Raw genomic sequence first — 13,424 nt, forward strand, 5'->3', positions numbered from 1 at the left:
ACGTAGACGTTGCGCTTTGATGAGTTCGCGCTTTACGAGTAGGACTTATTTACTATTAGATTTACCAACTTGGTATGGTATTGTATACCTAATACGTGAATGCAAAGGTTCAGGCTCCCGCCCCCTCGCCTGAATTTCGAGCAAGCTCTACGTCATCGCGTCATACTGTATAGGTATTATAAACATTTTCGTTTCATTAATTACTATTAAATATTTAGCTGGATGTGGATGCCGATGCCGCCGAAAAAGACGACGACCAACGTCCCAAAGAGTTAGGTACAGGTAGATGGTAGATTCATTTGTGTTGGCCACCGCGAGCGACCGTCAGCATCGCGACTAAGTATACGACATCGACAGATGAGATGGAGTAAACATTCCGGAAATGAGCCACAAACGATGACAGTACAGAAACCGGAGAGAAGAAAAAAAAATCGTCTCTCAACCGTTTCGTTTCAATGAACAAGTTAGAAAGGAAGAAGTAGTTCGTTACAGTCGAAGCGAAATCGTATTTTTATACTTTATACTATTTACTTTGCGCGGCTTCGGCGTCGACGTCGGCGTCGCTATTCCATATCACAGGTAAAAAGGTACCTTCCTATATAAAGATACGGCGGCGTTATCCAATTTTTTTTCTATCGCCACCGCCGCCGCCGCCGCGCCGACCACCCTCCGCATCGTCGCATCGTCGATCAAAACTTAAAGCGTAATCGTTTGTAATCGATGAAAATTTCGGGTCAAATGGTGACGTGAAAGTGGATTTAAGAGAGTTTACGAGTATACCGTCCTTACCACTGCGCCGCCGTTCGGTGGCTTCGATTCCTAGTGCAAGTGGAAATCGCAATCGCATTTGTACTCCTAATAGGTACCTAACTATGTACGTGAAATTTTCAATACAGATATAGTGATGTGCTTAACATTCACAAGGCAACCTATCGAAGTGAATGCCTTCGGATCAAACATGGTGTTGGTCTGAAACCTTCGTAACCAAAATTTCAGCTGCCCAAATGCACACTGATTCAGTGAAAATGATGGAAATTGATCCTCAAACTATCTTAGACCAAATGTCATTCACTGCTTTCAGTCATTCTGAAGCCTCCAGCGCGATTTTAAATGCTTCCACGATTTAAAAATTTTCTCCAGAAGGCGTTGGAAATTAATTTGGATAGCTGAAAATCGACTTTCAACTCATTCTCAACCTAACATAATTATTTGAAGCGCTCATCTTTATTCGAGTAGATTTCTAAGCGGTTCCCTCGAAGGTATTTTTCGAACAGAAACAATTTTTAGCTCCTCAAATGAAAATTTCACGTCTTCCGAGGAAATCGAAAATTACATCGGAGACTTCAGAATGGCTCGAAATGGTGAAATTCGGATTCGGAGGTTGATTTCAGACGAAACAGTCATTCGTGCAAATTTCAATCATTTCCCCACGAACGAAAGATTCTTGATTTTTTTAAAATTTTACTCGCCTGGAAATGTGACCAAACGTGAATAAACTCGTGAAATGGAACGAGAACAAGCCTCGAAATCGATTTTTAGCAGCCTTAATCAATTTCAAAACCTTCTGGAGAAATTGAAAATTTGCGCTGGAGGCTTCAGAATAGCCAGAAATGGGTGACATTTATTTCGGGGGTGTTCAGTTTCTGGAGTAAATTCTAGCATTTTAACTGAATAATTTTTCAAACTAGCGTATACAAATCACCGAAAATGGTCAGTTTTGAATTTTCAAAAATTCGTCAAAAATCATAAAATTAATCATTTCCTAGAAAAAAGTCCTTTGCATATTTCAGGCTACATTTCTTGAAATTTCGCGACCATGATAACAAATTACCAAAACGTAATGAAAAATGTGCAAATTTAAAAGGGGAGGGGGGAAGTTGGAGAAAAAAGGGATACTAAAAGACGAAAAATGGATAAACAGTCGCTCAATTTTTGGTAATTTTTTTGAAAGTATGTAATTTTTGTAAATTTTTTGTGATTTTAAATGGGAAGTGTTGATTTCAACGCATGAACCTTGTTTCAGATTTCCATCTCAAATTTTTTTTTTGGTAAAAAATTACCTACATGTTTATTGAGATGTTACAGGCACGTTATGTAGATAAATTCGCAAAAAAAAATCGACTCGGAGAGTTCAAAATTTGGTTTTTGAGGATGGAAATTTAATTTTTGCAAATTTAAAATGGAATCAAATTAAATATTCCACGCGTACCCGAATGACATTTGTAATTTTATCGGAATTAAATATGAAAAATAAAAAATTTGCTGATTCGAATTACTAATCGTGACGACCTACCCCTCGATAATGAATTACCTAATGATTTAAGCTGGTTGTTCCAATTCGTACGAATGGTACCTGCGATGCGTAGGTCTATAGGTATTTTGAAAACGCATCGTTGATCGTTGTACTCGTAATAACCTGTAACCGTAACCTATGCACTTGAAAAATTGCTTATCGCCAAGTTCGTCACCTGTAACCATGAGGTGGAAAAAGTCGTTCCGCTTATGAATCTTACACATGGTCTGTTCAGCGAGTTCGTCAGCTCGTCTAAATCGTATTATATAGCACAGATAGATACTCGTTGTAAAAGGGGTGAATTTCGACTACCTGTATGTACTATTATTCTATTTGTACGATCTATCAGATAAATTAAGTTGTGCGTAGAAAGAGAAACGAAAACAAAAGTCTCGTATGTAGATAAAAAGAAACCGAGAGCGATTAAGAGTAGGTACTTATTATGTCGGAGGTGTTATCTCGTACTTAATTATAGATCATGAAAATTATGAGATAACTGCGATTAGGATTTTGTTCCCTCAATTTTTCTTACGACTGATTCGACATTTTATTTTCTAAACTATACGTAGGTAATAGGTAGGTATACATAATCAGAGTCGAAGACGTGAGAAAATATTTTCAAAACGTGAATTTTCCGTAAAATAAGAGATTTGCAAATCTTCAATCGCTGAACTTGAACCCTAAAATGGTCTTACAAGGGAACCTCTTGAGGTGTTCGCCTCCGATTTGAACGGGACCTCGATTTTTGGAAAGAGCATGTTCTAAAACCCCCAAATCAAAATTTTCAGCTGCCCAAGTTCATTTTTCGATTTTTGGCGAATTTTTTAAAATCCAAAATTGACTATTTTGGTGATTCATGCTTTTTTTTAAAAAAAAAGTACTGTTCGAAATGAGTCCTAAAACTGATATTAACCCCCAAATTCAAATGTCGCCATTTCCAGCCATTCTGGAGCCTCCAGCGTGATTTTTCAATTTCTCCAGAATTTTGAATTTGCTCCAGAGGGCGTGAATGTGAACTTCTAAAATTTTTTCTGATCGACTTTAAACTCAAAATGAAGATCTTCGCGCTGAATTTAGTTAAAATTTGTCTACATATTTTTTTCGCAATCTATCTCCTAATAATACGAGTATAGCTCCTCAAACTTCAGTTAATTCGATTTATTTTTAAATTACACGTAGGTACTTGAACGATAATTCGGAATATCTCGAAAAAGTTTAAACTTGGATACCTTTACCTATACAACCTATACGAGTGCACGTTTTATAGGAATGTCAAAATAAAAACAATACCTACTACTCGCGAAGAGCAGCGCAAAGAATAAACAAAAAGCAATAGCAAATCGTACGCTACTACATTCTGTATATTTAGGCAACCATTAGTCATATTGTGGTATTTTATCAGAATGGAAACAATGCGTAATTTAAGCCGAATCGTACGTATATTATATGCTCGCAACACTAATGAGTGGAGGAGCAAGGCGGAGAAGGTTCGCGGGAGGCTATTAAAAATTCGTATAGTATAGTACATCTACGAGTGTCGAGTACACACTGTAGTATTCATTCTAGCCTCTAACAATTCCAATGTAACTAGAGAAGAGTCACTCATCGTTGCTTTGAGGTGATTTCATCGTCACGTCATCTGATTGATTGAAAGTATTGTACCCCTCGCCATTTTCCCACGTTTACATTTTGAAATTTTGGATATTTTGTGAGATGCATTTAAAAAAATTCAAAATAGTGCCGAATGATATCTAATATAAGTAGACGTACCTATTACACATAAAGAGAGGGGTGAGAGAGAGGGAGAGGAAGTAACACGAACTGATGATACGTATAAGCACTAAGCACTGCAGCGAGCTCGAGTAAGAAATTAATGAGCATCGGACTACGTGTATACTGTATAGGTAAAGGTAGAGGTAGAGGGTACCTTTAGCGTAATACAAATAGGTAAGCGCAGGAAATGAAATGGGTGTATTTGAAAGTTGGTATTTCCTGCGCTGCGCTGTGTGCTCGAGAGAATTTCGAATTACAAATTTCATATTTTTATACACCTAAGTACGAGTAGGAGCAGAGTCCACAGTTGCATGATTGTTCGTGCTTTTGGGCTACAGGCCATCAGAAGGTTTAGCCCAAGTCCGAGTCCAAGTCGACGACTCGACTATACTCGTATACGTTAACGTTACACGACTACACGTATCAAAATGTGATTTTCCGCTTACTCTTTTTCTTGGAGTCGTCGTTGGTCATCGTAGCACCATGAGAAGAATTAATCAAAGCGTGATGAATGATAGCGGTTGATTGATGATGCGGGTGAGAATGTAAAGGATCAAGATGTCCATGTCCCATTGTGCCGAGAGCAGTTGTCGTTGTATGTCCTAAATTGGAATGCCCGTGCGCTACGTATCCATGTTCCAATTGCATTCCAGGTAGTTCCATGCTAATCATCACACATCATTTTCTCATTTATTTCATTTCTGTAAAGACAACAAAATACGTTATACGTTTGAAAAGCGAGTTGCGATTATCAAAAGTACCAGAACTAGATCTAGATCGATTATGTTTACGTAGAGTATCCAACTAGTATAAGAAGAAATCAATTCCAGACGGGATTAGTTATAGGTTTTAATCATAGGTTTACCATCCCCTCGTATCACTATTCCTACAATATTATCTGTACTCGGCAACCGATTATGAATGAAACCGCATTAATACACGAGTTGGGCTATAATACAGAGTATAGAGAGACCCGCTATAAAAGGTTAATTGAACCAGCTACTGTGCCTTTCTGGCGTGTTTTTTGTTTCTACACATAGGTGCATATAATACACGAGTATATGTATCATCTAGAGGTATATCGTATCAATATTTGGGGGCTCTGTTCGGTATAGCAGCCCGCACATACAGCTAATATACCAATAGAATAAACACGTATCAAGGTACAGTTTACGATTATTCACGCGTTATTGACGCGATCCTTTTGTGGAACCGCTTTTGCAGGATAAGTATACCTACGCCTACCTACCTACCTACCTACCTACCTATAGAAAAAAGGTACCACATCGAGGTGAGAACAGTAGCTGTTTACGCTTCGTAATTATTTAGTTTTTAATTTCGATTTTCGACACTACGATACATCCGATCTAATTCCTAAATCTGCGTTTTTGCCTTTTTCTTTTTCAGGTATTCCTTGATGCGGTGTTTCGAAGCGAAGCCAATTCGGTCAAAGAGTTATCGTGCAAGAATGCCAATTTCTCTGGTTCCCAGTTTTGCAAATTTCAAATGGGGTATAAGTTGAAAAAAATTTCGAGTTTTCATTTTCAACAGGTAGCTCGTACACGTCCGAAGCAGTTCAATTCCACTTCAACCTTTGATACCTTCTCGAAGTAAACTTTAAATGTAGACTTAATTTTTGAAAATCGTTTTCTAAGTTCTACGCAAAAACTGTCCTTCGAATTGTACGAAACCGAGCTAACCTATATGGGTCAAAAAAGCATGTCCTAAAACCCCCGTAACCAAAATTTCGTCAGTTTTAGATTTTTAGCAAATTTTTGAACATTTAAAATACTTATTTAAAAAATCTGCATTTTTTTGTAATCTTTGCAATTTTTTAAATCGAGAATACAAAAAAACGCCACACCGATTTTTTGATTTTAGGGCAATGTCAAGTAATGTGTAAGAAGTTCTACTATGGGTATTTTTTCGCAGAATTTTTGAACGCGAAGGTGATGGAAAAATATTATTTTCAAGCTTTTTTGGCTAATTTTTGAATTTTGATGCTTCAAAAGGTGGCAACGCAGATTTCCATTCTTCACTCACCAAATCTATAAAAAAAAATGGCTGTTAACTGTTTGCGCTTTTCGTAAATCGTTTGCGCTTTTAATCATTTGCGCTTTTATACATCGTTTGCGCTTTTGAAAAGCAGGGGTTCCCAAACTTGTTAGTAACATCTAGGCACCTACTGGAAGGTGTTAGTACACAATACACATACAGAAGCATTTCTTCACTTCAACAGAGTCCCATAAATAGGTACCTACTCACATTTCTCTTCCCTTATAAATAACTAGAATGGGTAAATGATTGATGTAAGTTGTACTCAGCACATATGTATGTAATGGGTATGAGAGTATGTATACAGGTACATTGTACATATATATGCGTCTTACATTGGTAGGATACATTCCTAACTACCTACATGCCGCTGACTTTATTAAATAAAGTGTTATCGATAAACGTTGGTTATTGATACTTTTAAATTCAAAAAACAAAGTTATTTTTCCAAAATGGCCCTACTTTGGAGGGCCACCGTTCCACCGCAGGGGCACGTGGGGGGCTGAAAATTTTTTTGGGGTCATTTCAACTCAAAATCTCCAACATACTTCAATTTCAGCGAGATTGAAGACTATAAATTTTTTCTGCTCCACTCTAGTGCATAGGTACTTATTTTCATGTTCCTTTTTAACTAATTTTCTATTTGTTGTACGTTTATTGAAGATTCGTGTTTTTTATATCGAATTTTAATTCGCTTTTTTTATCTTCTCGCGTTTTTAATTGGTTATTTTTACTCGTTGTGCATGTTGTTGCACTTTTTTAATTGATAATAAGTAAAATACAGAACTGTTTTTATGAACTTAACTATACATATTATCATTTTTTCCTTCAAAAAGCACCAACTACGAAGAAATGCTGAAACTTTCAGAAAATAATTCTCAAAAAATTAATATTTAAATGCTGTTTTGGGAACAACTGCTACTCTGACGAAATTTTAGTAAAAAGCGCAAACGATTGAAAAAAATACATTGTTTGCGCTTCCGTTGATAACAATTAGAAGCGCAAACGATGATTTGCAAAAAAAATCGCTTCTAATGGGCTTAAACTAGGAAAAATGATGAAATTTGTAGACCATTTGTAGTGTTCAAATTGTACCTTATAGCTGCGCTAAAAATTGATTATATTTCTTATCTCTCCAAATTTTTGAGCTACTATTTCCCCCCCCCCCTTCCAACCAAATATACTTGGAGAACTTGGGTTCGAGTTATTGTTCATTATCTTGTCGAGAGTCCAGTATGAAAAATTTCGTCGATTTGATGTAAAATGACCCTATACCTACTCGTACCTTGTATGATGGTAGCTAAATGAAGGTATTAGTCATCGCTCATCGTATGACATTGTCTGACTCGCGCAAGTTTCGAAATAATGAAAAAATATCATCCGCATCTGCTGCTTGAGCTGCTGAGCAGATCATGCACGTGAAAAAATCTAAAATCACTGCGAGCAGTATTACAAGTATACCCAGGCACACGAGCCAATCAGCGACGGTCATTCGGTCGGCCATCGCATCTCTCTAACCCATTCCATATTCATTCTATTGTTTCACGACGAACAATGCGCGCATATACACAATAAATAAATCACAAATTTTATCGCCTCGCTAACAAACCCATTTGCACTGTTATCAGTCGCAGTCCGAGTATATGTACGAGTATATCGCCATCGCCTTCTGCGGCTGATTTTATATATATGTATAATTTGGACACCTGACTGACGACTGAAGAGTATAGGTATAAACAATATACAGGTAAGATTCGTGGAGACCAAAATGAAAGAAAATGAGATACCTATACTCGAGTACATATACCATTTTTCAAAATGGATCTTTTAATATATGTGTACAAAATGCGTAGAAAAATTTACCAGAATATATGTATTTAGAAGAACCTGTTTTAAAATAGAATAGTATGGTAAATAGTGTGCATTTTCTCTTATGTAATAAACGCTTCGCGTGACTTGAACGAGGTTTTTTCGCACACCAGTTTAATTATCGAAAAAAAAAAAACAAACGAATGGAGAAAAACAATGTCAGAATTTTAGCGTTGGTACGAGTATAGGTATGTTCTGTAGAAGTAAATTATATTATACGAAACCAGTTCTAAGAATAATACTGCGTTTTTCGCGTCATCTTTTCGCGCGTTATTTTGATACCCAACTTGGAAAGTTTTTGGATTATGTACGCGTGGATTTGGAAAAAAAATGAGATGTTGTTTGGTTCGAGTTTGAGTATTTTTTTGAAAGTTAGAACTACGAGTAAATGGCATGAAAATGACGCTAACGTACGAATAGATCATAGATGAATCAAACAAACAAAAACTAACAACGGATGATGTAGCGATTCAAAGAGATTTGGGAGGGAAATGAGTGGGTAGTTCAGTAAAGATATGCGATTTTTTTGAAATTTTTACTCGATTTGATTATCGCAGATTATCTATGTTTTTTCATGTTTGAAGGCGTGAACTACCATTTTCCAGGAGACAAGTAATGCCAGCTTCGCATTTGAGTATTTTTTTTCTACAAAATTAGCTACAAAAAAATTAAGTAATGAGAAAAAACATCAAAATAAGTGAACAAAAATGTAAGGCAGTGTTGAAAAAATAGTTGTCGTCCTTGTTTTGTTATTTGGTCAACTTTAAAACTAACTTCTGCAAGTTTTTCGTAGACAGGTGTCCATAGGGCTGCAAATTTCAGGAAGGAGGGGATCAATTTTTAAATGCCTATTCACGTTCGCAAAAATATAAATCAAAATTTGAATGTTGCACCTATACTTGATTTTGGCACAATTTTATAAAATCCATTTCCACTCGTTTAAATTAAGACTTTACCTACGTTTCTCATTAAAAAAAAAAATTGTCAAAATTAATTAGGTACCCAAGTATCTTATTTTCTTATTGGAGGAAAATATGAAATCTGAAAAATTGTTTTTATAGATTGATGAAAAGGATCACAGTAGATACTTATAATCAATTCAAGTAAATCCGAATGGGTAAAACAGATTAAAATTTTTCTCGGTTATTGGACCATTTTAAAGAAATTTTCCTAAAACTGCGAATTAAGACATTTGTTGGTATCTAACTGCAGGATGACTCAAGTCTCAAATCCTAATCCACCCTTAACTGGTATTTTAGGAGGATAAAAATCGGATGGAAATTCCAATAGTAGTTTTTCACCTTCATTGGATCAGATTTTGATTGATCAATTATTCATAAACCAAATAAGTAGGAATTTCAAAAATTTTCAAAATTGAACAAAAAAATTAAATCTACTTGAAAATTTGCGTTTGAACTCGAAATTTTTCACAATTGGCATCATTTCACACGAGATTGACTTCTATTTATAGGTATAGATGTTCAAAAATTTTCTTTCAAGATGTTATATTCATCAAAGCTTAAAAATTAGTAAGAAATTATGAAAAATTGAAGAGCTCTATTCCAAAGTGGGTTAAGTCATTTTTTTCACCAAAAAATGCGTGTAAAGTTTTAGTTGCTAAAATTTGTTCTGTTTTGAAAGGTCGGTGCACCTTTCCTTTTTTTGGACATTGAACAATTGCTTGTAGAAAAAATCACTTTGAAAAATCGATGACTTAACTCACTTTTGAAGTAAAAATCTCCGTAAAACGTGTTTTTAAAAAAAATGACTTAACCTACTCTGGAATAGAGCTCTTCAATTGCTCTTTATGATTTTGTCAATTCAAAGTGCTTTGTATAGTGACTTTATTTGGTACTTCTCCCTCTTTCTGGCACGTTTTTTTGTATTTTTTCAAAAATCCGGAAGAATTTTTCAAGAAAGTCGAACTGCCTGCATTTTCAAAAATTTTTGGAGTGCATTTTGAATTTGAAAAAAATTTAGAAAGTAATTTTTTGTAATTGTGGGGGGGGGGATTTTTATTCTATATATGAACTGAGTTTGTATCAGATAATCAATCAATAAATTAATGGACATCAAAATTATTCAACTTGGCTTTATATTAACTCAAAAAATGATGAAATTTAATAATGAGAAATCCTTGGGTAATAAGTACACTACATACCAAGTGCTCGATAAATCAATATTGATTTTTTCCTCCAAAACTTGTACATATCGCACCTCGGGAGTAATAAGGTTATACATCTCAAAAAAGTGAAATTTAAATTTTACAAGAGAGTGATTTTCTTTTTTTTTAAAAACTTGATTCATTATTTTTATCAACTTATAATTAATTGTGAGGAATGAATAGCACCTCATTTTAAAGATCTGGTATCCTACCTTCATTTAGCATAAGAACACTTTGAAAAATAAAATCTTAAAGAGGAAATATTTCAATGTTTGGAAAACATTTTGAGTTATAACCTTTCATTAAAGTTGATGTGGAGGCGAAAGAAAGCGTCCAAAAAAAATTTCACGATAACAAAGTTGTAGAGAATTAAATTTCCAATCGACCTAATGTGGTTAGTTTTTTTCTAGAGTGCTTAGTTTTTGAGTTTTTCTCAAAAAACTAAAATTTCATTATGTGTGCAAATTCATTTTTCTGAAAATTGATCAATTTAAAAAAATTTTCCATTTGGTACAAACCAATAAAAAATGCACTCCTTGTGACTATTTCTAACTGACTAACATTCAAAACAATCGAAACTGTTTGTTAACACTTTGTATGCACGAAATTTGCTCAAAAAAGGTGGAGTTTTTTTTAGATACCTATACCCTTATAACTCCAAACAACTTGCACTGTTGTTGGGATTTTGAGTTAGGCCATTTGCGTTTTTTACAAGATCTAGATAATGTACCTACCCAACTTAAAGTGTTATTTTTGGTTGAGGGGGGTCATACAAACCCCAAAAATGCAAAAACGTCAAAATCAATTTTTTTTGAAATGTAACCTTATTTCTCCCGAGGTGCGATATGTATAAAGTAATTGCTTTTTTGAGGTCTTTATCGAAATTTGAAAGAAATCGATTTTACCAGGTACAGAATCTGGGAAATAATTTTTTCAATTTTGTTCCTATTGTTTTTATTATGACTTATATTATAGGCATGTTGTTACTTGAGTTGCATTTTCGTCCCTTTTTTTGTTCTTGCTTTTTGAATCTGTCGAGTTGGTACTGGTGGGTTTTTTTTGGGGGGGGGGGGGGTGATTATGTGGATTTTTTATAATACTAGTCAATTGATCTTTTTAAATGGCAATTGAAAAGACTCGAATTTCAATTTTGATTTTTTTTTAGTTTGATATTTTGAAAAAAAACTGGCTCGTAATCTAAGATTTAGTTTTGAGCCAGGCAGTGTGCGAATTTTCGTGTTCAATTTGTATAAATTGTATGTACTTATAGAGGTATTGAATTATCCATCAACTTTACACTTGATATAAAAACTGACTTTCCAAACATTTGAGTAATGAGATTTGATGATAAGCTGATTCTTTGTTTGATATTTCGAATAAGTTTTCAAATTTTAGTGTATTTTTTTCTTTTTCATTTGAAGACGTGAAAATAAATTTAATGAATGAAAAAAAGTTACTCGATGTAGGTAACTTGAGAAAATTTTTATCCACAACGGTTTGTATCTAATTTATGTTTTTCCTTATTCGAATTAGGGATGAAATTTAATGAAAATTGTATTTTATTATTAGTTTTTCGTGCATCTATATCGACTCATCTTGACTCGTTGTTTGCTTTCCTTTATTATTCTACTCGTATATTCAATTTACGCTTCAGATTGATCTAGCTTCACTTGTTTCGTTGGTGCTTGGATAGAATCTTTATAGATTTATGTTTGATCCTTTTACTTATTAGCTATTGGATTTTTTCGAAATCGAAAGCACAACAGCAACACAGAGCCGAAATGCAGAATGCCTGAGTAAACTGTATTGTTACTTTTGTTAGTGAGCACGAGCATGTGCTCTGATTGCAGCAGGATGCGGTGCAGCAATTGACACGTATGGAATAATTGGAAATCGACTCGACAATGGGTCACTCGATAGGATACCTGATTGTCACATGCCTTACAAACAAAATAAGTTGCTTACATTTTCCTTACCGTGTAGCGCAAATCACTCGAAATGATGAAGAAAGTGACTATGGAAAATGATATTTGCGCCTTTATGGAAACTCGAACAAAAAGTGATGGGCAGCGATTGCTGAAAAGCAAAGCTGCGTGTTTCCAAGCACAGGGTAGATATACTCGTAATTGAGAAAATGAGCAAATTCGATGTGTAATGTACGATGGCGATGGTATTAGGTATCCTAATCCTGGAGTTTTCAATGTTGTGTAGGTACGAAGTAGCCTATTTGTATATACGAGTAAATACGGAAGATTTGGCAGCCACCTTGAAGATGCAATTGACACTGATAATGTTCGAGATGGATGATTTTCTGATCGATAAGAAGAATAAGGTGTAGGATGAAACGCAGCTTGCAGAATTGGGTAGATTGACGTTCGTTATAGTATAAGGTGTCAAGTTTCGCACACAGCACGGCGACGGCGACGGCAGCGGCAGCGATCGAACAGATCGGATCAAATAACGGAAATAACGAAGGTAATAATAATCGAAGACACTCGTAACGATAGGTATATTTTTTTAAGATGGCAAATTTTTCGTCTAATTTAAATTAATGAAAAACCGAATTCACTGAATTGACATGCGCGCGCGCCCGCGGCCACGGTATATGCACTACCGATGATGCGTACCAGTAACACGAACGGAGAAGCCGCAACTGAACGCTTCAGCGAAAAGTTAAACGTTTGGAACACCACCAGCAGTGGCAGTGGCAGTAGCAGCGACGACGACGACGGTGGCGACGGCCGCGACAGCAACGGCAACAGGTTCACCGGTTTCCCCCTGAAATTATTTTACTCGTATTGTACGTACCTAGGTACAGGCTACATAGGTACGCTTTTCCCGACCCGATCCGACCCGGCCCTGCCAGAGTTGCTAGCGCTAGCGCAGTATCTGGTACCCTGCGCGGTACGGCGCCGCATACGCAGCCAGCTCCACGCAGCTATAGCGCGCACAGCGCACACGTGCAAACCGGTACTACTCCCCACTTAGGAGTCTGCGCGACGCTGTCGACTCGTACCATTGGAGCAAATCGCCGAGGTTTTTCATCAGCCTTTCAGCTTTATTGTTCTGCCTTCGCTAATCTCCGCCTATCCGCGCTGCCAGCGCCAGCTTACCAGTACATTCATTCATTCATGCTGCTGCTAACACTAATATTCTACAACTCATCTAATATTCTCTCTTATGTATACTGTACAGTGTACACCTACCCAGACCCACATGGTACGTTTAGCCGCCTATGCCCTGCGCCGCACCGCACCGCTGCGCCATCTA

The 13,424-nt window shown here is 36.0% G+C and overlaps 1 protein-coding gene across 2 annotated transcripts in view; it reads right to left on the bottom strand.

Moving 5' to 3' along the window:
• sv (shaven) overlaps positions 1 to 12,857 on the bottom strand; it is a 119,723-nt gene extending 106,866 nt beyond the window's left edge. The window contains exons 1-2 of one of the 2 annotated variants that reach the window (XM_065360173.1): positions 12,120 to 12,857; positions 4,513 to 4,767 (exon numbers count right to left, since the gene is read on the bottom strand). In XM_065360173.1, coding sequence (XP_065216245.1) covers positions 4,513 to 4,738 — 226 coding nt within the window. In that variant the 5' untranslated portion in view covers positions 4,739 to 4,767; positions 12,120 to 12,857. The remainder of the gene's footprint in view (positions 1 to 4,512; positions 4,768 to 12,119) is intronic. The other variant, XM_065360172.1, reaches the window with a different exon arrangement.
• Between the last annotated feature and the right edge of the window lie 567 nt (positions 12,858 to 13,424).

This window comes from Planococcus citri, chromosome 4 (genome assembly GCF_950023065.1).
Source record: "Planococcus citri chromosome 4, ihPlaCitr1.1, whole genome shotgun sequence".
Classification (NCBI taxonomy): Eukaryota; Metazoa; Arthropoda; class Insecta; order Hemiptera; family Pseudococcidae; genus Planococcus; species Planococcus citri.